Source organism: Trachymyrmex cornetzi, unplaced genomic scaffold (assembly GCF_001594075.2).
Source record: "Trachymyrmex cornetzi isolate Tcor2-1 unplaced genomic scaffold, Tcor1.1 scaffold92, whole genome shotgun sequence".
NCBI lineage: Eukaryota > Metazoa > Arthropoda > Insecta > Hymenoptera > Formicidae > Trachymyrmex > Trachymyrmex cornetzi.
This window is the reverse complement of record NW_017300267.1, coordinates 1,156,174-1,180,425: the sequence shown is the minus strand read 5'-3', so window position 1 is coordinate 1,180,425 and position 24,252 is coordinate 1,156,174. Positions and strand designations below refer to the sequence as shown.

The 24,252-nt window shown below is 36.4% G+C and overlaps 1 protein-coding gene across 1 annotated transcript in view; it reads right to left on the bottom strand.

Annotated features, from left to right (window-relative positions):
- Nucleotides 1-22,679, bottom strand: part of LOC108769516 (orthodenticle 1) — a 25,240-nt gene extending 2,561 nt beyond the window's left edge. The window contains exons 1-3 of the mRNA XM_018520535.1: nt 22,628-22,679; nt 20,966-21,443; nt 3,469-3,623 (exon numbers count right to left, since the gene is read on the bottom strand). Coding sequence (XP_018376037.1) covers nt 3,469-3,623; nt 20,966-21,443; nt 22,628-22,672 — 678 coding nt within the window. The 5' untranslated portion in view covers nt 22,673-22,679. The remainder of the gene's footprint in view (nt 1-3,468; nt 3,624-20,965; nt 21,444-22,627) is intronic.
- Between the last annotated feature and the right edge of the window lie 1,573 nt (nt 22,680-24,252).

The window sequence follows — 24,252 nt, the reverse complement described above, 5'->3', positions numbered from 1 at the left end:
GAGAGAGAGAGAGAGAGAGAGAGAGAGAGAGAGAGAGAGCTACCCCCAAAAACCAACCAAACAGGCCACGATGGCATCCGAAGACCCCCGGGGGCAACCACCGACGGTTTCACGCCTGTACACACGAGAGACCGTCGGTGAGGCCGAGGTGCAAATTGCGCCACCATCTGGTTTACATCCAGCGAACGGAAAACCACCCCAGTAGCCAGGGGGAGGCGGCGCAGCTGCGTTGACACTCTGTTATGACAAATATATTTTCTTATTTGTACTATTAATATGGCCCTACTGACGATACCCATCCGGGAACGTGTCATCGTCCAGCACGCAGGATTGATGGAGAAAACAGCACGCGAGAGCCGCCGACGTTGTTTGCTAATGCGAACGTGATGAACGTTCTGCTCGCGCTGCATGTGTTGTTAAATGTTTACTTTATTTCACAACACCGTGAAAATATCAATATGATAATTGTGAAAATTTAATGTATGTCTCCTTTTTACCATATTTATTTTAAAACGCGATAAATCATTCAAATGTAATCAATTGACAAATGTACGTATAAATTTTTTTAAAACTGTAATTCCGCCATTAAAAAGTAGAATAGAAGATTTCCAACATGTAAGATATTTGTTTTAAATTAATGCTGTCTCAATTCTTTAAAATCTTTAAACGAAATCTAATTCTAAAGAGTGGTAAAGAGTGAAAATTGAATCAAAGATATTGAAAAAAAGATTCAATTTTGAAGAGTGAAATTTCACTCTTTAGAGTTAGATTCCACTCCAAAGATTTTAGAGAGTCCTCATTATATTTCGTATCACAGATTTTCGAGTATAAAATATCGCAAGGCAAAAAATGCCGCGTAATAAAACGATCGAAGAATTTTGCAATAGTTCTAGCCACGCAGAACCGTCGTGTGCGGCTGGATTGCCTAGCTTTTTCTTTTTTTCCTATCGACGAGAGACAACATTTTCCGATTTGTCCTCGGGTCGTAAGTGACGAACGAACGGCGATGAACGCGGAACTCATTCAGCGATGCGTTGCATCGCATCGGTCGCGTTGCACGCAGCTGCGTGGTTCTCTCGACGAGAGAGAAGCGCGTATAGAGCTCTTGCGCGAGCTCTATGAGACAGAGTCGGGGGTTATAATCCAGGAACAAATCAACGATATGTTGTACCTCGCACGCCGCTCTACCATGTGTACCTCTCTATCCATACACACACCTATGGCCCTGCATCAGACTTCTGCTCCCTAGCCATCTTCCAGCCTCTGAACTCTTCCCCTGCCTTTAAAACTTTCAGATAGCATCCCTCCTCCAGATATTATTCGTTCGCATAGACACCCTACGTGCACAGTCGTTCTGTATACGATATATAGTATACATCCTGCGTATACGTCGATTGCATTCCCTTCGCTGTGCTACACGTAGGTATACACACACGTGTTTCGTGTATGCGATACACCCTTTTGCAGTTGTGTCGCCATTCACAGCGGCTTAACTTCACGCGGAAACTTCACTTCCCAGGACTCAATTTCCACGCTTCTGTCCTACATATTTTACGATTCCAGTTACGATACTGCGATATCTGCGCGAAAGAGTCGTCGGAAAGAGTCGAACTCAAACGGACTCAAATAACAGAAACGCACTAGATTATGAGCGAAATCTATTAAGTAAAGATACACAAGAAAAGTTTAAAGACTTATAAAAAAGATTATATATGAAAATCCATAGATATACGGATATGTACGTAAAAGAAATATTAAGCTACCGGAATCGTAAAATCTGTAGGATAGAAGCATGGAAATTGAGTCTTGGAAAGTTAAATCGCCGTGAATGGCGACGCAACTGTAATCGAAAGTCTAATGAGTTTATTAACCTTTAGTATATATGATTGTATGAGGGAGTTACATGATTCGTGTCCTGCGTATTTCTTTTCTTTAAAATACTAGGAGCACTTGGCTAAATAATGATCTTTATCTTTTTTTTTAAGTACATAATTTTATAAAGATATTAAGTGCCGGCAAAAGTGACGAGAAATGAGAAACCTCATTTACATCTCATTTCTGATGTAGATATATATCTACACTCTATCGTATATTGTCTTGTAGAAGAAATATTTTGCCATAAAACTCGTGTTGACTTGTGTTTTACGAAGCTACACGGAAAGAATGATTTTGCTCAAATATCTAAAAATTTAACTAATTAAAGTTCTGACAATAATTTTGTTGAAAAATAATTATGTAGGATGCTCAAACTGATTGCTGAAATGTCAAAACTTTTTGCAGCATTGCTCATTATGCTTGAGATTTCTACGTAATTGTTTAGACGGTTCAACAAAATTACTTTCAAATTTGTATCTAGTTAAATTTTTAGATACTTCAGCAAAATCATTCTTTCTGAAGCCTTCTATAAAGCCGGATTTTATAATATATTTCACTCTTAAAAATTTTATAATAAATAAAATGATTTATTCCTACTCACGATGCAAATAAGGAACCGTGTTTTGTCTCGTAGAAATAATATTTCGCGTTTGAGATCTTTTCGGCTTCTTTTTTTATGAAATTGCGAAGGCGCGTACAGAGCCCGATTTGATTCTTAAAACATTATAATAAATAAAATAATATTTCCTTAATATTTTAATCGTAATTTGGGATAAGAAAAATTCATCTTCGACAGAGGTCTCGTGACTTCTGTGTAAGAATCACTTTAATAAATACTTGTAAAAATGATGACTAGAAAATCATCGTGTGTACTAATAATTAATAACAGAAACGTATAATGCAAGTTTGAATATATTCAAATATTCAATTCTTCAAAACCTTTAGATTAATAACCTCATTTTTTCTATTCGCGTATTGCGAGACTTCTCTGTGTGTTGCATGCAAACAACGGGGGCGGGGGTTGGACGTAATTGAAGCTCAGTATTCGAGGCACGAGAAGAGCCGCGCGATCGTGACTTGGTAACACCCCGCCGCGAAATAAAGATGTCACGGGAACCGCAATAAAAGCGTCAACGAGCTCGTCGGCACATCTATCAATGTAAGAGACGCGGGGCTGGGACAATGGCAAATGGAACGACGTAGGGCGTGAACATCGCGCTGTGTAAATATCTTAAATCTCGCCCGCGATTGCCGAAGCACGAAACGCGCTCCCGTCCGTCTCTCTCGTTCCTTTTTCCCGCTTCCCTTCCGCGCTCTCTCGTTTTCGTTGCGTATCGTGATCGCTTTTTACATCGTGCAATTTGACGCGCAAAAAATGCAATGACTTTAAACGTAAAGTTAACATACCGTACGCGAAATCGAGATGGCAATCTCGGATTACTCGTGAAGAGCGCGATTTACTCGCTGAAAGTTCAGAGGACCTTTCCGTCTGCCTCCATTATTATTTCTACATCGTTGACAACGATATTTTAGAAGCTATAAAATCTGCGAGCACAGGACGAGAGGGGAAAAAAACGAAAAAAAAATAATTACCTGGACTCGCGACTCTGGCAGGTTGATCTTAAGGGCAACCTCCTCTCGCATAAAGATGTCCGGATATCTCGTTTTCGAGAATAGTCCCTCCAACACATCCAGCTGAGCTCTGGTGAAGGTCGTCCTCTCGCGACGTTGCTTGCGTTGATTCATTCCTGCAACATGAGGGAAGGAAGCGCTCGTTATTAATTATTACGTTTATAAATCTCAGCGAGAAATTTTTTTTTGTACATATCTGATCCGCATTACTACGTTACGCTCTCAAAACTACTCTACGCAGCGTTCAAAAGGAGTGATTAAAAGTTTAGCCTTAGCCAATTACCGAATCGATTTCAATCTATTAAATCAGAGCTGAGATTAATTGCACATTTCGGATGGATTTCGTTGTCAACGCTTACTGTCTTCCTTTTGCCGCTCGTATCTTAGCAACAAACTGCCGAATGTTTATAAATAAAGCGCGTGATCGGCGTGACGTCCATATGTATCCAAAATATAAATCAATTCATTTCTGTGGTTAGTTTCAAAGTAAACAACATCCATATTAACGTATATATACATTTAGTAAATAATAAACTAAATTTGAGTTAAATTTAATACATTTTTTTTAGTTAAATTGTTTAACTTCATTGTTTTGGTGAAATTAACATATTAAATAGGAGCAGTAACGATCCACAGAAATGATTAAAAAGGAAAAAACTCAAATTGGATACAATTTGACATTAAGGCTGGGTTCGCTTTGGCGCTTATCACGCGACATTTCATCCTGGTTGTTTATTAAATATTAAACAAGGACAATTGATGCTCACAAACGCTATAAGCGTCAAAACGAAAGCAGCCTGTAAATTTAACAGTGAATTATATGGAGCGCGTTCAGGGAGCTCACCACCAATGCTATGTAGTGTTACCGCTGTTCAGGGAGCCAACTGATAGCACTATGAAACACTATCGTGATGCTATTGTTGGTAGCGTTTGACGTTTGACGTTATGACTCGCGCTACAAATGCTCACCAAAGAGATAGTGTGTTGATAGCGTAGCGTTCGTGTGCTCCATGAACAGCGATAGTGTAGTGAATACTGAAGTGAACATTGTTGGCCGATACTTCGAAATTAATAATCGCAATAGTATTCATTATACTTAGCTTTTAAAATGGATTACGTGGAAATGGAATTGCGTGATGAAGAGTTACAGGAAAGTTATAAGTTAAAATTGAGTCCAACGGATGTCATTAAAGCAAAAAATTATAAGTTTATGGTTGTCCAATATTTTGTAATTATACAGTTTAGCTCAAAAATCAATAAAATTAGACTAGTTCAACGCGTTTTTGCATAAAACGAAAGAATCTAGCAGAATCTAAAGAATCTTGCTCTTGCTACATTTTGCCGTATGTGGTATGGTTAGGGCAAACACTACACTATTATTGTTCACAGAGCTTGTATTCGCTAGCACTATCTTGGCTCCGTGAACAGAGATGGTAGCGTTAGCGTTGGTAGCGCGGTAGTGAGCTCCCTGAAAGCATCCATGATAGAATTCTCAGTCACTCCTCAGCCACAAGTAGCTCGTTAGAAGTTTTCCTTTTCTAATAATTTTAGATTAATAGTTGAAAATATTTTTGTTATCAATAATATTAGCAATAAAAATATTTTCAATTCTTAATCTAAAAGTACTTAAAAAAAAAGTTAAGATCGTTTCGAAGATGCGAATAAGCATCAAAAATTTGTTAAATTGCTAATCAATCTAACTCGTAATATTACTGCGGTAGTTTAATAGAGTTAGCGTTTTAAGACCGAAAAATCATTTCGGCGCGTGTTTCTGGGAACTACACACGTAGTATATATAAATTCACATAAGAATCATACAAACATTAAGATCCAGCTAGACCGTTTAGGCGTTATGGTCCTATAATATATTATATTGTTTAAAAAAAAAAGTTCTAATTAGCTATTTAAGGCTCAAGATTACAATTCTTAGAAATTGAATTAAATTCTATCACACGGGGTTTATAAACATTCGGCGGCTCATTGCTATAAAGATACGAGCAAGAGGAAGTATAGTATCGACAACGAAATCGATTCAAATTAAATCAATCAATGATTTCGTAATGTAAACGGTTTTATGCTTTTTCACAAAAAGCGGTAATTGAAAGAGGAAGAAATGGAAGTTATAACCGTCAAAGAAACTATACCGTTATCGCGAAACAAGATTCGATATTGAGATCTCAATATGTTCGCACAGAACGACCGACGCCGATGTCTTCAAATATGGAACGCTTGTGACATCGATGTCTTGCACGAAGACGGGGGTTGTTGCCGTGCCTGGTTGCCTCGTAGGATGGCAAAGGGGGTTTGACGCGGAGGGGCGTGAGCGTTGCGAGGTCGCGATAGCGTAATTTTGAACAGCTCCCCCCTACGACCCACCCCACGCTACCTTCCTCGTGCCATCGAGCCTCGCTTGGCTCGTTTCGGGACCCACGTAATCCGCTTATGAGGGGGTCACGGGGGTGCCGGTGAGGGGGACAGAGAGAGAGAGGGAGGGAATACACCCCGGAATACACGAGCATCCAGAGGACCAAAGTCGCGGTTCGCTCCCAGCTGCCGTTGAAAACGACGATGCTGGCCCTCGACAAGCATGCCGGCGAGTATATACAGTTTGTCCTCGTCGCGAACCAATAAAAAGGAGCGACTGGAAAACTGCGCTTCGCTAGTGTCTCCGGGTTGGAGGCCGGATCGTAAAGTCGCAGACGGAATGGTGGAATCCGGAGTCCGGAGGATTCGCCGGGCCGCCGGCCACGCGAGGTATTTTTATGCGCCGAATTTTCGTGTTGTTCTGCGCAGAGAACTCGTGATGTTAACAAGAAAAAAAAACAAGAAGGCAAAAGACAGAAGTAGTCGATCAAGATGCGCTCTAATCTGTACGAGTCTCAAACCTGTAAGTTTTTTTTTTTCCAAAGCAAAAGTTTCATCCAATTTCATAGTAGCGAATGACCGACGGTCATACGAGTTGAATAATTGAGAGAATAGGGTCATTCATGAGAGACTGGTGAAGCCCCGCCTTGTAAAGTAAGTATACGTCTATAATCGTCCTGTTAAGACTTGGGAGACACGCGAGGCAGCTGTTTTCAAGACGATCAATGCTTTCTCTTTCTCCTTTTCCATTCCTCTTGTCCGCCATACTTGAAAGGTCCTCCACTCACCGAATACAATAAAGAAAAAGAGTTACACCATCGAGATGCAAAAAAGAGAAAGTTCGTGTCAGCAGGGAAAGATATGATGCAGAACAAAAAGCAAAATAGCGATTTAAAAATACGAAATAGCATACCGAGAAAAAAATAAGCTTCCGAAGGAACCCTTAGAAACTGTATATAAACGTATGTGACAAATACAAAGAAAAAAATCGATAAAAGTACAAAGGATAATAATACAACAAAAATAATTGAAGTAAAACCGATTACGAAAAAAAAAAAATTTAATTGAACAACTATGTAGTAATTAGAGAAATTAAATTAATTTTATAATCTGTACTCTATAGCATATATAGAGAAAAGTTTTCTATTACAACATGTCGTAACTGTTGTCTATTTATACGATATAGTATTAAAAAATATATGTATTATACACTGTTATATATCAAAGAAACAATGTAACCCAATTCCTTGAGTTAAACAGCATTTTGTTATTATTAATGTTCACACTTTGTGTATAAATATAAATCGATCCATTTCTGTGGTTTCAAAGTAAATAACGTAAATTAACGCATGCACTTAGTAAATAATCAACTAAATTTAAGTCCAATTTAATATATTTTCTTGAATCAAATTGTTTAACAATTGAGCTGAATAAGGCTCCACAGAGTAAATCAATTAATATTATAATGTGTGCCAATAAAAGCCGACAGGCAGATATCTCTCCATGCGTAATCGTTCTATTATGAATAATATAACGCAATATAAACCGAAGAGTAAAATAAACGTTTCGATCTTCTTCAGTAAATATGAAGTGGGTAATAAAGAAAAGTCTATATCAGGTCTTCAAATTGTGATTAAACTTATGATATATACATCAGAAGCAGTTATAAAGTTGTACATGTTGTGTAAATGTAGTTATTAAAAAACTTCTTCTGTTTTATATAGTCGCAATTGAGTGATTAATCAATGACATAACAATCATCTTACATGGATAATACTAGAATTATTTTACTTGTCTATGTTAATGTGGAAGTTACAATTGTAGTAATGATATACTTGATGTATACCTTGGTGTGTATCTTGAACGTGATGTTGTCTAGTCGAAAGGCCATCTTGTGAAAGAAAATTAATGTGATAAGAATGGCAATATCAGAATTTTGTAAATAAATTTAATAATCATAAAGATAAACATCATGAATTTAACAGTGTAATTATTGTGTACAAAAAATTATTTTATGAGAAAAATGAATCAATCAACTTCATCAACTATCAAAATAAATATATATTCATATAGCTTAAGGTTCGATTGAAAGCGTTTCGATACGAAACGATAGTTTACCAATGAGAGCAACGACAAAAGTAAAGTAACTGTAGTCCTAAAGGAAGGAGCGGTCCAGAAGAAGGAAACAAACGTCATATCAATCGCATCTCTCGTGGGTGCTCCTCTCGGGTTCGAAGAGAACCTGGGATGAAGAGGATGACGACGAACGACGACGACGACGGTACCTGCGTGATTGGCTAACGAACTGGTCGAGTGGGCTACCAGTATGGCACCAGAGTAGATCCACGGAACAGATTGCGTCGAGCTCACAATGTACAAACTCCACGGTGGTCGGTATTACCGTCATGGCTCCGTGTGACGGACGCGACACACCCGCGATCGTTTGATCTATGATCCGTATCTTGGATGCCGCCTCCGGCACGGAACCGCTATTGATTATGGACACATGGAAATTCTAGAATGAAACAATCTCTCTCTCACCGTCTTTTTCGAAATAACGTGGCTCAAAAAAATATCTGTACATTTTATTTAGAATATTATCGACATTAAGATGCCACTTTACGAGACATGAAAAGCAGTGTGATCACGTGGTTACAATTTGTATACATGACGCCATTCTTTTCAAATATTTTCACTGTCTAACATCAATTTTAGTTATGATCTATTTTGATATGATCTATTTTACTAAAAATGAGCTTTTAACATGGAAATTAAGGCACTATTAATACGATTGTTATACAAAAATCGGTAAACAAATTATCATTTATTTTTTATAATAATTCTGTAATTCAATTACTTACTTATATTCGTTGATTCAAGAGCTTCCTATATTATAGCGGTTTTACGCATACTGAATTATTCGTGGAACAAATCCCATTTGATTTGGAATCTTTTCGTGTCTATAGTCGCTGTATTCCCTGCCGTAGCATTGCGTGGAGAATAGCTTTGAGAGGACGCTCTGATTGTCGAGTGGGCGTAGGTGCTACTGTTAACGACGGCCTTTGCCATCGGCCCAGTGAAAGCCACTTCTACAACCAAGACAATGGCTGTCCGATTATGACTCTCTGCTCGCTTCCTTGACACTCAAGGCGCCGCCGAACAAGTTTTTCAAAGCCGTGTTTTGTGCACTTAATTTGGCGCCTGAATATTTTAAGCACGACATTGTAAATCTAAATTGTGATTAAAAAATGAACCTAAGATTTCCGGGAAGAAATGTTTTCTATCACTCGCTATATTTAAGACGATAACATTGAAATATCAGCTATTTTCAATGAAGATGCCAACTGCACTACCTTTCTCTGTTCGAATCAAATATAATTTTTAAAAAATTGTTAAAAATTATGCATTACTGAATGATAAGCGAGAGCAGTTTAGGATTCATTTAGAATTGATTTAAATGGGCGAACAAAAAATCTTGACAACCGTATCGTGCTTTAAGCAGAGACAGTCAGCTAAGCGACCCTAATGGATCGGCAAACACCCGCTGACTCTCGGAGTATGATTCGATTTATTATCGTCAGTGAGACGCGATACCGGGAGGGTTGATATAAGGGTTGCTCCGCCTCATTGGCCTGCAACGAGATCAGACGCGACCCTAATAGTAAATTCGTTTTGCGTTTATTGGATTCTTCCGTGCCCGCCACGTTTCGCCGTTTCGTCGAGATCTGCGTAAGTCAATGGACCACTAACAAAATTTTACGATGATCTCTTTCACGCACAATCCAATGGTGCAATCCGCCGATACACCTGCATATATAGCGTAAAAGCAGGGATTATGGAATAGCTTTTTTTAAATTAACATTGCTCCGGTATAAATGCATATGAAGACTTTAAATTTACACAAAACTCTTGTGGAATATGTTAGCTACAACATCCAATAAATGAAAGTCGTCAAAATTTAAGTCCAACGTCAATATTAACAAAAAAGTCAAAAGTGAGAAAATGGGGGGGTCTAAAAAATGGGATGTAATATGGAATACCGATGAAATTTTTACCATAGTAATAAATAACACAATAAATGAAGTCCAAATTTGTTTATTTATATATAGTGTTTTCGATTGGGGTGCACTGGCTGCACTCAGTGTCAAGAGCGTGTTCGATTGGCAGTGCCAATGCGCACTTGGCTAGTGTCACGTGTTCATTTGACCGCACGACACTCGCGTAGTGCGCACTCAGTGCGCACTAAGTGGCACGAGATATTTTGACAGTGCCAGTTCAGTGCACGTTTTATCACTGTTAAGGATATACATAGGGACAAGCAAATCTGCGCAGTTGAATTAAAAACGGGGTCTTGTCCCTATTCTTAATATCTTTTACTGTGGTTTTGTAACATTTTGTTGAACATTGCTTCAAAGTGAACAAAAATGAGTTTCAGCTTTAGCACTGAAAATCTTGGCGTATTCTTTTGAACTTGCACTATTCAGTGCAACCCATGGAACTCGTCCAGTGTTGGTGTGAACTGAGTGCGCACTGGTGCGCACTAACTTTTGCCCAATCGAAAACGCTAATAAACTGATCAAGAAAAATAGAAAGCTGTTCAATTTTTATTGTACAATAACACAGAAAATATAATAGCATCATTACGAACGTTATTACGCATGGACAAATAAAAAATCGCAAATAAGCTGATATTTTTTTGCTGTAATCTAACCTAACCTAATCTGATCACGAATAAGTTGCTAACATGCATGGAATCTATTCCATATTCTCAACCCTCGATGTATTCCACATTACCTGAGTCGTCATATGACAAATAAAGTCTTTCCGTAGCAATAAACAAGTTTGAAATAGCAATTAATCTGCATAATATTGTTCATGCAACATTATTAAAAGCGTCTATGCAATATAAGCATTAAAAAAATTAACCTTCAGTTTGTGAGAACACTTTTTAGAAAAAGCTGCCGAATCTTCTGACGTAACAAAAATGAATAAATGTTAATTGTAGCAAAACGGTTGGTCGGAGTTCATTGCTTGTTATGACATGTTTGGTAACAGTTGCAATAGCTTTCAGCAATTGCCGCCAGATTGCAATGCTTTGTTTAAAAAATAAACCACTATTCCATATTAGTAGCCTATGCCATAATCCCTGATTTTACCCTATGTCTGAAATTCGGATCGCGGTGGATAAATCTTTTGCATTATAATCGAAAACGAAGATATTCATTACATTAACTTTGCAAATTATTTACATCTATATTGTTAGATATAAAAAAACAATGGTTCTCTTCAATTAAATGACATTTTGGTTATTTTTTACTACCATATGTGTCAAAACGTAAATCAATCCATTTTTGTGTGTAGTTGAATTACTTAGTTTTATTGTAAATAATGTTCATATTAACGTATGTATTTAATAAATAATGAACTAAATTAGAATCAAATTTAATATATTTTCTTGTGTTAAATTGTCTAACTTCATTGTTTTAGTTAAATTAATGATATATTATATAAAGTAGTAGCGATCTATAGAAATGATTAAATTGAATATGATTTGATATTATGAATTTAACAGAGTATGCTGTAATAGTTTTTTTTTAATTTAACACTCATAACGTTTAATTATGTATTTTGTAACTTAAGTATTAAATAGAAGTATTTAAAGCGTACAAAATAAAAAATAATATAAATAGGAAATCCCAACTGATTTCGCTAAGGTCATTCAAAGCTAATTAAATAAATGAACTTTCTCCGTTTATTTAAAATATATGCAATCTGACGAAAGATCTAAGAAAAGAGAAAATTTATTGAACTATGATTATATTTAATGGATGTCAGTAAGGTGCTTAATTTACAGTGCACAATAAAATACGCAGCGACGTGAAAATAATTAACGGCGTTTATGAACACGTTATTACTTGTTGTTTCTCGATGTATCTAGACTTCCGCGCGGGAAAGTGCGCGCAGTAAATTAATACAAATAAATGCATGTCCGATTTAGATAACGTCGAAATGCCCGTTGCTGCTGAAATACGGCGTCGGAAATTTATCTCGGGTGCAACATATCACTGATATGCCAGAGAATTGACGGTAATTAATCACAATTATACGTGTAGTCGACTGAATAATAAGCGCACCGGTGTCGGTAAAATTTCCACCATCGTTTAATCGCAATTTTATTTGCGTCATTCTCGTTAAAAAAAATTTTATTTGAGGCAGACGCATTGTGTAACCCGACACTATTTTCCCTCGTGGTTTTGCACGGGTCGACCCTTAAAACTTTAAACCGCGGAGCTGGTTTGCCATATAACCTCCACATTGAACAAAAATGTTACATAATATCCTGATTTTATCAATTCTGGATCCGTCAATTCTGGCAGATTATTTAATGATGTAATAAAAAAAGTATTCATACTTAAAGCAGCTAGAAATTGTAAAATGCAAGCGAAAATATTATGAAGCATCGAGATCTACACTTTTTGACCGAATATGATTCTCTTCGCTTATTTGTGTTATTCATATCGATCGATTTTTCACTTATTATTTAAAGCTATTTGCAAAGGGATGACATTTTTAATCGTTGATAATATAACAGAGCGCTAGGAATCCTTAAACAACGTTTTGATAAATCGTAAACAAAGAACGAAGAACGAGGAGCCATAAAATGGCGGATTCGTCGCAGAACCGGGTGACTACTTTGATATTCATAGAGACGAAACGTGGAGGATGAGGAGGAAAGACAGTGGAAGGCGGGGCACGCTCGGGCACACAGAATCGAAAATTAATTAAAAGCTAAAACGCGAATAGGCTGCTACATGGCGGTGCTAGGGACGGAGGGCTGGATTATTGGGGGGGACCGTGGGATGACAGCACGTGGCGGGCGGTGACAGAAGAGGGAATTCTAAAAGGCCATCAGCTACGAAAACATTTGGCCGACTTTGCGTTTACAACGTGACCACCGTGTGATCGCAATGCCGAAGACTCAAGACGAAAAACTGAAGTGACGCGTTATTTTTATCAGTCTTTTTCGATATATATATTTCGATTATGAATATCCAACTTACGAAATTCTTTCGCGAAAGTATAATGATTTTAATAACATATCTTTCATGATTTTATTTCCTTTCCAGGCCATCAGATTAGAAACAGATTTTAAGCATAAAGTCCATTATTCGCGACAAAATTTCATATTCTCGACAAAAAAGTTTTATTCTTGTCATAGTATTTGTTTCATCGAATTTTTTCTTTGCATATTTTCTTATATTATAAATAATAATGAATATATTTGAGGTAACCAAGTTGGACAAAGCTCATCCTATAAATATATCTTGACTTTTCAAATCATTTGTAGATCATATGTGACGCACATAATTATAAATAGGATTCTGTCTCAAATTTTGTCACATGAGTTATAGACAAATCTAAAAATATTTATTTTTAATCGACCATCACGTATGTATTTCTTATTTCTATGTAAAGATTTAAGAAAATTGTGGGTTTAAAAAAAATTTTTCTCTCATCGTAGCCATAAACACCACCACCATTATCATTATATATCATATTTTCTTCAAAATCATACCTTCGCGAATGTAGTACGGATGGTATCTGTGTGTCCTGTGTTTAATCCCATTGCCATATTGATGGTAATTCATTTGTTGGTTTGGTACGTAAGAAATTTGCTGATTTGCTGTGAACGGAATTATCGCAAATAACGGAAAATTGTTCAAAAATTCTTGTATTGTGTTTCAAAGAATACAAAAGTATTTTAAAAATTATTTTAGACATCTATAATTTAGGACAGAGAGTACAGAACAAATACTAAAAGATATACCAAACAAAATACATGCTAGTTATAATTATACAACATATGTTCTAATACATGTTGTAAAAAAATATGTATATATATATTGATTTTTTCAAAGTTTCATTAAAAAAATAGATTACATAAAACTATAAACTGAATTGTATTCCGAAATCTGTCCCGAATTAAAAGATCGTCTAAAGCAGATATAAAATAGATTCTATATTATTATCTTATTTGTTAAGCTAAAACGTCTTTGTTAAAACTATTTCAGCTATCAAGTAATTATATACTGCATCGACATTAGAAGAAACCAAAAGAAGTCCTCATTCATAAGGAAGTTCCAGCAGGAAGAGGTGCAAAGTACGTGTGGCCGTGGCGGATAGCCATTCTCATGCGATAATCTAACGGATATGAACGTAAGTACGTAACAAAATACCAACATGCGTCAGGGACGGGCGAGTAAGCGGATAAGTTTCGCGTTGCAATGTTCCAAGCGACGCCCGTCCTCCTTGCGACGTCCATTCTCGAAAAGTTATTTCGTACTTATTAAGTAACGATGGCGAGCATGAATTACTAATTTCGTGAAGCACGAGGAATCGTGAGATGAAGACTTTATATACTTTATGCATCAATTTCCCACGTAGCAACGAAATCCGCGCGTAAAATCGGTAAAATTTCCAAGTCGCGGTGTTTGCGTGAGGGAATTTCAACGCGTACGAGAGAAACCTGGGTAAACTCAGCGGGTCTCTCGCGCCGTATCAATAACAGAGGACATAAGTTCCGATAGGACATCGCGGTGATAAAATGCGAAAGAAACGACGAGGAAGAAGCGAGATTTCCGAGAGTGAGTGTCGATGTCTCGCCGTACGCGACATTTCACTCAGCCTCGAGTGTTTGTCTTGCAATTAGGTTTGGATTTGTGTTTGGCCTCTCCACGCCCGCCTACTCAATTTAACCATGACACGCGCCGCCACGGAAGCGGCTCTCTCGTTGCGTTTCGCCGTTTCGCGGCCACTTGGTAACGGCGAACGTATAGCACGTGTCTGCGCCACGTGCCGCCCTTAACCTGACACCTAATTGAGTGATTGAAATCGTACCGAATTGACAAGCGGAGAACGAGCTGGCCTTTAGCAATGACAATAATCGCGACGTTTATTTTTTCGAAAAAAAAATTGAATTTACGTATTGTAATCTTGCAACAATCTCGAGAGGATTTTAATGTCGTATCAAAAAACAACATTTGTCAATGACCATAAAAAATGGTGATATGGTTGTAAGAACCAAACGCAGTTGACGATGTGTAAATTATTCCAAAATAAATAATTAAAAGTTACATGGATATCATTCTCAATTTTTAAAAATACAGAAACAAAAAATTCAAGGCTAATAAGAGTCAGCGCGGAAAGAGGAACGCAGATTATTGAAGTGGAACAATTATTTACTCCGTTTGATATGCGACGTCCTCTTTATTCCAATTTCGAACGTTTTTTTATTTCTCTTTGGAATCCTTCTGAGCAATGTAGATACAAAAACTTTATTCGCAAACAGTTCAATAGTCTTAAAATACGGTCACTCACAGATTATCAGAACTGAAGTGGAGTTTCATTCAATAAATTACGATTATAAGATTGGAAAATTATTATACATATTTTTAATTAAACATAAGTTCTCAATAAAATGAAAAAGCTAATGGAAATGAGCGCTATAGACAGAGCGCAATTTTATATATGTAATATATATATTATATATATAATTACACATTGTTTTATATATACATATATCTATAAATATATATATATATATATATATATATAAATAAGTTTTATTTACTTAAACATTTACATTCAATCTTTCAATCATCAGCTAATAAAATAAGTTAATAAAAATAAGTTACTTATTTTTATTAATATTTGTTGGAGATGGTTAAAAGATTAGACGAAACGTACGTTATTGTATAATTTAACGTAAAGGTACGATAAAGCTTGTTTTTTTATATATATATAATTGTGCACTATCTAAAGCGCTCATTCTCATTATTCTCTCCTTTTTTATTTTGTTGAATATACGTGTTATTTCGAGTATTTTATTTATTATTGTTAACCTTTTTAAACACATCATATAAGTACAATGAAGGGACAGACTGTGACAAACAAAGTTTCGGCTTTAAGTCATGCTCAACGCAGGAATATAAAAAGCAAATTATCTTTCACTTTCAAATAAACCATGACGAGTCCTTCAAATGTAACGTTCTCAATGGTACGCCAAGAAAAACAAGCAATAATCCATGAATGTAAAAGATAAAAAAACATTTTTGATATAGAAAATGCATAGCACTGCACATCACATCGTTATGTTAAGATTAGCCAGTACATACCTATGAAAAATTTCTAGTTGAAAATGAACAAACCAGTGAATTCCGATCATTTCAGTCAGAATTCCCCGATTATGATTGGATGCCTAGTCGAGATAAAGAGATGTTCAGTCATAATGAGCAAACGGAATTTTTATTGATATGAATTTACTGGTTCATTCATTTTCAACCAGAAATTTTTCTCAGTGTACAAAATCATTAAAATAAAAGTCAAAACAGTGTTGTGATAAAAATTAAATTAAAATGACATGACTAGACTGAGTATTGAGTTCAGAGGAGAAATTTGTCATTGAAAATTGTCGAAAAAGATTTTCAACAAGCAGATATCGTCCACATCCGATATCTTTTTAGGCATAAGCGTATGCACTTTAAGTAAAATATTTAGGGCGGAAATTATTCCGCCGTGAGCTTCTTCCAATGACAATGTATCTCTTAACATTACACGATAGATACATTACGTTTTACGACTTCGAGAAGCGCACGTCGCGCACGAGCCGGGGATCAAAATCACTTGTTCCGTGGCTCCCCTTCGATTGACAATCGGCTGGAGGAAATCGTCGACAGTGGTGTCTTTATTCATGCGCCGCGACGCCGCCGCTGCGACGAGTAGGAGGAAGTTAAGTGGACAGGCAATTTCTCTGCGACAACAAATAGTAACGCGGATGGGAAAGGGCGGTGGCCACATGACGCGATTCCCACGTATCTCGCTGCATGCCACGGGTCTTGGAGAGAGTCCTACGTTTGCGCATCCCTTCTCGTCTCTTCGGCAAACTTTTCGCCCGAAGCTATCGTTCTTTCGCCGATCAGGGTGCGATCGTACCTTCGCCTGCACGATTGCATAACAAAATAAACATCGACGCGCGACTAAAATTAACGTCATGTTGAGCGACACGGAATAGCCCTTTCCATCCACGCGTTGTCGTTGACGAACACCACGTGAATTAATTAGCGAAAAGTCTTCTAAAATCTGATTATGTAGCTCCAAAATCTAATTATCATCGTACGCGAGAAATAGAATATGAAAGAGATAAACCCTCATCTACGACTAGGAAAATTATACCTAAATTCTAAAGCTTCCTATATTGAAGTGCAAAATGCAAGTAAAGTTCCACTTTATGCGATTGACAGAGGAAAGTTTAAACTTTCTTTTACCTACAATTTAGAGCCTAATATTATCAAACGTATATACAGATCATACAACTGTCTAAAATTTCTTTTCGGGTACAAATAACGAGGTCACGTCAGATAAATATATCAATGAGTAGACCGTAGGACCTCGCGGAATTATCCGTGAGAAACTGCGAGATCAAAAGGAAAGTGAATCTCGGTCTTGTAGCTGTGATTAATAAACGGAAACGTTTGTTTTACAAGCGGACTACTAATAAAAGTATTCAACGGCACGAGTCGTCGCGCTCTGCTCCCTCCGTCCACATCCTTTGTTTCTATTTCCATCTATGGACCACGCCAGCCTCCAACCCCGCGGTGTTCTCGCGTCGTTGTCCCTCTCGCGTTCGGCGGCTTTTCGTGTAGCGCGGATACACGCCTACAACGGATAGAGGCAGCCGCGCTGGACGTAGGTACGTAGGGACCTAACGGACAGATCCGTGTTTCCATGGAAACCCACCTATCTGCGTCGGTTGGACCTATACTGCCTGCTGCCACCCTGATAAGCGGCTTACTCTCATGGTTCTCTCTACTCTTCTTCGCCGGAGCATCCCCCGACCCCCCTCCAACCACTCCATCTCCTCGACACTCTGCCCCCGGCACCCCGTGTCTCCCGCCGCCGAACCCCCTTTCGAGCGGTGGGTGAAAGAGAGCGAAACGGTGAAAGACGGACGGGAAAGAGAGGCGAGGTGATGCTGCTTTCCGCCGAATCGTGCCGCTAAAGGAAAGCGACGCGAAAGCATGCTATCTTCGTCGTGCTTTCTCTTTCTCTTCTCTCTCTCTCCTCTCCTCTCTCTCTCTGCCCTTGTTCTACTCTATACTCACGCTCTATCTTTTTCTCTCTCTTGCTTTTTCAGTAGCACGCACACCCTCATCTCCGCCTTCTTCCCGCGATCTCTTTTCGTCTATGCACATTCTGTGGCATACTGGAAAATTTATGCAGTCAATTACCGACCCAGCAACACGACCTTCGAGAATGGAATATCGCGAACACGAAGGGAATTCTCTCTCCGAAACCGCTGCTTCTTTCTCTGTTTGGCGCGCCATGGTCGATCCTCTGAGATTTGCCATTCGCTGGGTGCTTGGGAAATGTCGAGTCTCTGCAGGGAGAAATTCCAAGCTTCGTCCGACCACGAAAGGCATAATGGATGATCGCGATTGTTCTTGTTATCGAAGCTCCCTCGAATCTCGTGCCGATGTCGCGAAAATATTCCGCAATCCCGAAGCGAACAAAACACGCTTTCTCAATTGTCCATTACAAGAACATAGTTCTAAACGTTGCATATATTTCGTAATAAACGTATTAACGAATGTATACAATTGTTTATATGATATTTGAATTTTTTGTATTCATTCGGAAACTTAAAACTTGCAAGGGATGTGCACTCTTGTGCGTGTTTTTCGCCAACTTGCTACGACAGCTATAGTTAAGAAGCCCCGAGATTGCTCGACACACTCATATGGCTTCAGTCGATGCATCGATTTGCATGGCAATCAATAACGGCGAATATGACGTTCATGTGAAATACTTTTACAGTGACGAGAGACTAGCAAAGTACTTAACATACTAATAAATAATCCACATATGAGCTAATAATGATAGTTTTTAATTCGCACGCAATACAAGGGAAAAAAGGGCCTGCAAATTGAGCAATGCTATAGGGGCGTGATGGAACGTAAGGGAGACACAAGATAAAAAAGAGGGATTTATTTTATGTGTGTACAATAGACTTTAAAAGCTTTTCTTGCTGTTGAATGTGCTGTGAATATCAAATTGCTGGATAATTTAGGTACATTACACATTTCCTCCGTTTTAAAATATTTACTTCCAGTACACGTTACATCAGTCTAATAAAAGAGAAATCAGACTCGTTAGAATATTAAAATTTAACATATTTAAGAAAATAGAAAAATTTATTTCAAAAGTAAAAATTTATAATGATGATATTTCTATGTTTATTGAAAGCAATATGATAAATAGGTACATATATTCAAAATTTGATATTCAGAACAAAAGAGAAATCAGGCTCGTTAAAATATTAAAACTTAACCAATTCAAATATTAAGAATTAACAAATTTAAGAAAATAAAAAAATTTATTCTAAAAATAAAAATTTATAATTTTTATATTTATTAAAAACACGTAATAAATATATATTTTCAAAATTTGATTCAGAATTAATTGTGAATGTTTCGTTATAAATTGATTTTGTATAAATGCTCATAACTTGCATTACAAATGATTAAAAATTTAATGTAACAATTTATTTCCTGCACATATAAAAACGTCGGAAAAATTAAATCAATCTATTAGGAAGCGGAAAAATTACAATTTCCAATGGAGCCCTCCCTTAAGCGCAGAGAGATTATCCGACGGCGTTTGTTGAATGAATACGACGCAAAATCTGTCACACTGTTGTAACGCCGAGTCGCACAGATTAAACACTCGTCTTTTATTTCAATGGATTAGCCGGATAGATCGATCATCATCGGAAACCTCGCTCATCTTTTCTCCGTTTCGCGATATTTCATAGTTCATTAACGCTTTTTTCCGCGAGAAGCATTTTCAGAACCGTATTAAACACGATACGGCTAACAACACGGATACCACGAACGGTACCGCTGTCGCCACCTCACGATTACGTGAAAACTTTTCCGCATGCACATCAGTATCGAACCGTGCGAATCCCTTGCTATTACGACCCGAATACATACATTCGGTCTTATTATTGCCAATAACTGAGCCTACCGTTATTCTCGAGCAGGAACGTGCAGACAATACTATTTCTTTTTTCAACGTCAAGTAAAATATTCCCCGCAAGTAGGATATAGTATTTAAATTAATTACTATTACAAATGACTTGTTAAAAATTCAATTCGCTTTGTTCGATCTTAACTCCAGTTCGAGAACTTTAATTACCTATTCTTTAAGTATTATATCTATGATTTGTGATTATTCTGATATCAATCCCAATCTTATATAATGTTGCATGCCGTATAACCCATTGACCGTCATAAAATGTCATGCACAGACTTTTACGCATCAGTTTCAGTGAGTTCAATTTTCGATGCCATAGATACCAGAAAATATATATCTTACTTTTCAAATCGTCGTAAAGAAACACAGATTTTACCGTTGACTTAAATTTTACCGCGTAAATTTTAACTAAAGTTTAATGTTTTATTGACAATTATTACCGTTTAATGAATAAGTTTATGATTATGGTAAAAGTTTGCAGTTAATCTTATCGAAAAAAAAATAAATAAATTTATGATTTTTAATTATGATTAGATTTGTGTGTCTATAAAAGCTAGGTTCCACCAATGTAAGATTAACTTAGTTTACACTGTTTATCTTTTTCTAATTCTTAGAAAATTTACTATTTGTCTTTTTCTGTAATTCTTAGAATTAGAAAAAAATAAAGAGAAAATTGAACCAAGATTAGAGTTAATTTAACATTGGTGGAATCGAACCCGTTTCTATGTAGATTAACTTTAACTTAGTTTAATTTTTTTTTATCCTTTTCTAGTTCTAAAAATTAAAAAAAGAATAAAGAGTAAGTCAAATCAAAGTTAATCTACATTGGTAGAAATTGACATTAGACACACGAATATAATCGTAATTAAAAATTATAAATCGATTTATTTTCGATAAGTAAAAGTAATTCATTTTCGATAGTTCTAACTGTAAACTTTTGATGGAACTGAGTCTAAGCAGCGAAAATGGAACTCGTCTTGGAAGAAAATAAGCGTTTTACCTTGTGGGAATGCGGCTGCCAATCCATGCTCGAGCGCATGATGCGTATGAGCGTGCGGGGTGAGGGCGAAGTGCGACGGCAAACCGGGATGCGCACCGGGATGCGGATGCGAGTGAGGATGCGGATGGGTGCCGACTCCCATCGGATGACCGTGTGGATGGTATTGATGAGGGTTTCCGGTCGAGGCGCAGGTTGCGCCCGCCGCTTTCAGGTAACCCGCCATATTCAGGCAGCCCGCGATTCGAGAAACCAATTCACCCGCCACCGCGCCGTTGTTATCACGCTCCCTTATCGCGTGACTCCCTTCGTTCTGGTCGCTCGGCCACCAGCTGTTCTCTACCCGGTGAGCGTATAATGGCTGCCTTGCGTTTTCCTCCGATAGGAAGTCTCGGCGTGAAGTCTTGCGCTGTCCTCCGATAGGAGGTCTTGGCGTAAAGTCTTGCGGCAGTACACTGCCGTAGTGATAATCTTCCTTGATCTGTAAAAGAATCAACGTTTAGTAAAATTTCACGTAATTGTTCACGCTTTTGCAATTTTAATTTTGTTAGCCGTAAGTGATGATTAATCGATTTTGTTAACCGAAGTGATAATTAATTGAACTGATTTGTCATGAAAATTGCAGATAAAAAGCTCTAACAATCTTTCTTAACGCTTGGGAATAAAAAAATAAAAGTAATAGAATTCAACGTCTCAGATTTGAAAATTTTCTAAGTTTCCACGGATTTAAATTCTATGTAGACAGAAACTCATTGAAAATTATAAAACTATTCTTCGAACTCTGAGGAAAATTTTAATTTTCGAAATATATGGAACAAAAGTGGAAAGTGAAAGATCATTGAGTCTTTTATTTGTGCATGTCGTATTTTCATTAATAACACAAATCGCGTTTCCCTTAATACAATGATTTTTCTGTCCTTTACTGCACACACAATGGATTATTCTTGTCTAAGTTAATTTTCATCACGTTTACAAGTAAACAATTATTATAAGTAATTTTTACGTATACTTTAATATCTTTAGAAAATATATGTAAAATGTGTAATAAAAAAAAGATATCATTATTTAATCAGATGCTATTAGTATTTGAAAGAAAAAAATGCACAGGACACGAGTGACCTAATCGTGTGTACTAAGGATTAATTCAAAGTACAAAAAAGAGGCCTTAATCCACCTTTCTTTCTTAATCCTCTAAAAACGAGTATTGCAAATTTGCAGTGTTCACTTTAAAATTAAATTCAGGACAAATTCAGACTAAAATCAAGATCTGTGCAAATTATACTTAAGAACTGATGTTGAAAATGTATGTAACATTGAACACTAAAATACAGTATACTGCTATCTACTTTTATTCGCGAGAAAGGCTATACGTCGATACACACACACACACGCGCGCGCGCGCGCGCGCGCACACACATACATTGTAAAAAATAAAATATTAATTTTAATTTAAAGACGTATAGTGGATTTTCTGAGTCATATAAGAATGTTAAAATTAACATAAAAATGTTAATTTTTGCATGCTTAGAAAATCCACTATACACCTTTAAGTTAAAATTAACATTTTATTTTTTTACAGTAAAGGGTCAAGAACTTTACTTTTTTTTTTCAAATTTTGGGAAGGTATATAATATTAATTTTTACAAAAATATGCTACTATCTTACACATGGCATGTGTAGCTCCTTTTCATCCTTGTAGTACGGCGACATCGCAATATTATTTAACGTTAATGTAATTTGGTTAACGTTATATCTCTTCGGCAAAAATTTTGAAAGCAGTGGGTCGATTCGGTGATATGTTCGAAAATAATTTTTCGAAAAATTTCGAAGTGTGTGTTGTGCCAATTGTTGAACAAAGATTTTTCTAAAACAAGGCAAAAAAGTTGTAATGATATTGCAAATAAATTAATGAATTGTGAATAACGAATGAACAATGAATGCAACTTGTTAAAAATAAGTATTATAGAGATTCGTTCACGCCAGTTCGTTCGCGATACAAAAAAAATTTTTGAATAATTTTTTTTGTTATTTGTTTACTTTGTTTATATTTTTGGAGATACGTGCTGTAACAAAAGAGGCTTGCCGCTCAGTACGATTAACTCGCAATCTATAGATCCATGTTCAATTCTACCTAGATGATTTTTCGCGTTTAAAGAGCCGAAAATTACACTGAGAAAAAGAAGTTATTAATTTGACTAAATGCGTTTAGTTCGTAATGAGTATTTAGTTCAAATATTTATATATTTAGATTAACAAAATCTTGTAATTTAAAACATGTTATTTGTTTGAATTAATAAATATTTTGTTGAATTAACAAATATTTGCTTGATAGCCTGTGACCGCTACATTTAGTTGAATTAACTAATATTTTTTTGAAACAGCAACTTTTTTTCTCAGTGTACTTTATCTGCAGGTGATTAAGAGATCTTTGATCATCAGCTCCGTTCCGATCCGGCGTTTAATTGGTCCTATATATCCACTGATAGTTGAACTATCAGCTAACAACCTAATTCTGGAAAAATCTCTTATTATTGAAACCTCATTAGGACTCTATGCTACACGCAGGAGTTAAAGAAATATATTATTACTATAACAAAAAAAGAAACGATCGAAATAATCAACGCAACATTCGTTGAAACCTTATTCTGTAGCTCTTAACGCAGATTTCGTTATCGTTATAATATCATTGCGCAGCATTTTTATCATGATAAAAAAACTGCGCAACGATGTTATAACGAAACTTAAGTTAAGTGTTAGAGAATAGCTCTGCTGATCTTTAAATAATGCAACAGAATTTCGATTATCCCCGATTATTTAAAAGGATATTTTAGTATCTATATAGATATAGAGATTCCGTTTTTGTGGTTACTTTTTAATAAAATAAAATCCTATCACATCTATCAAATCCTACTAGCTATGTATAATATTGATGTTTTCCACACGTATTTATTTCGAGTAATTCTTGAAATTTTGTAAAGTAATTTGCGTCAATATTGTAAGAGTTGCAGTTATCTTGAAACATCTATGACACATCTATGACACGAATTATGCTAATCCTAATCGGAGGAAAGGAGTATCAGAAACAATCCAATTTTTTTTAATCTATAGGAACGTATTTAAGTATATCTCAATCCAAAATGAAGATAAAATAAATTTTGTTTTAATGGCGATTTTTGAAAATTTGTTAAAATTAAAATTTTGAATTTTCTAAAAATTTATCAGTTTTTTTTTGACAATCTGCGAAAAAAATATTGCATATATCAGTTTAATTTTGGTTTGAGATATAACTA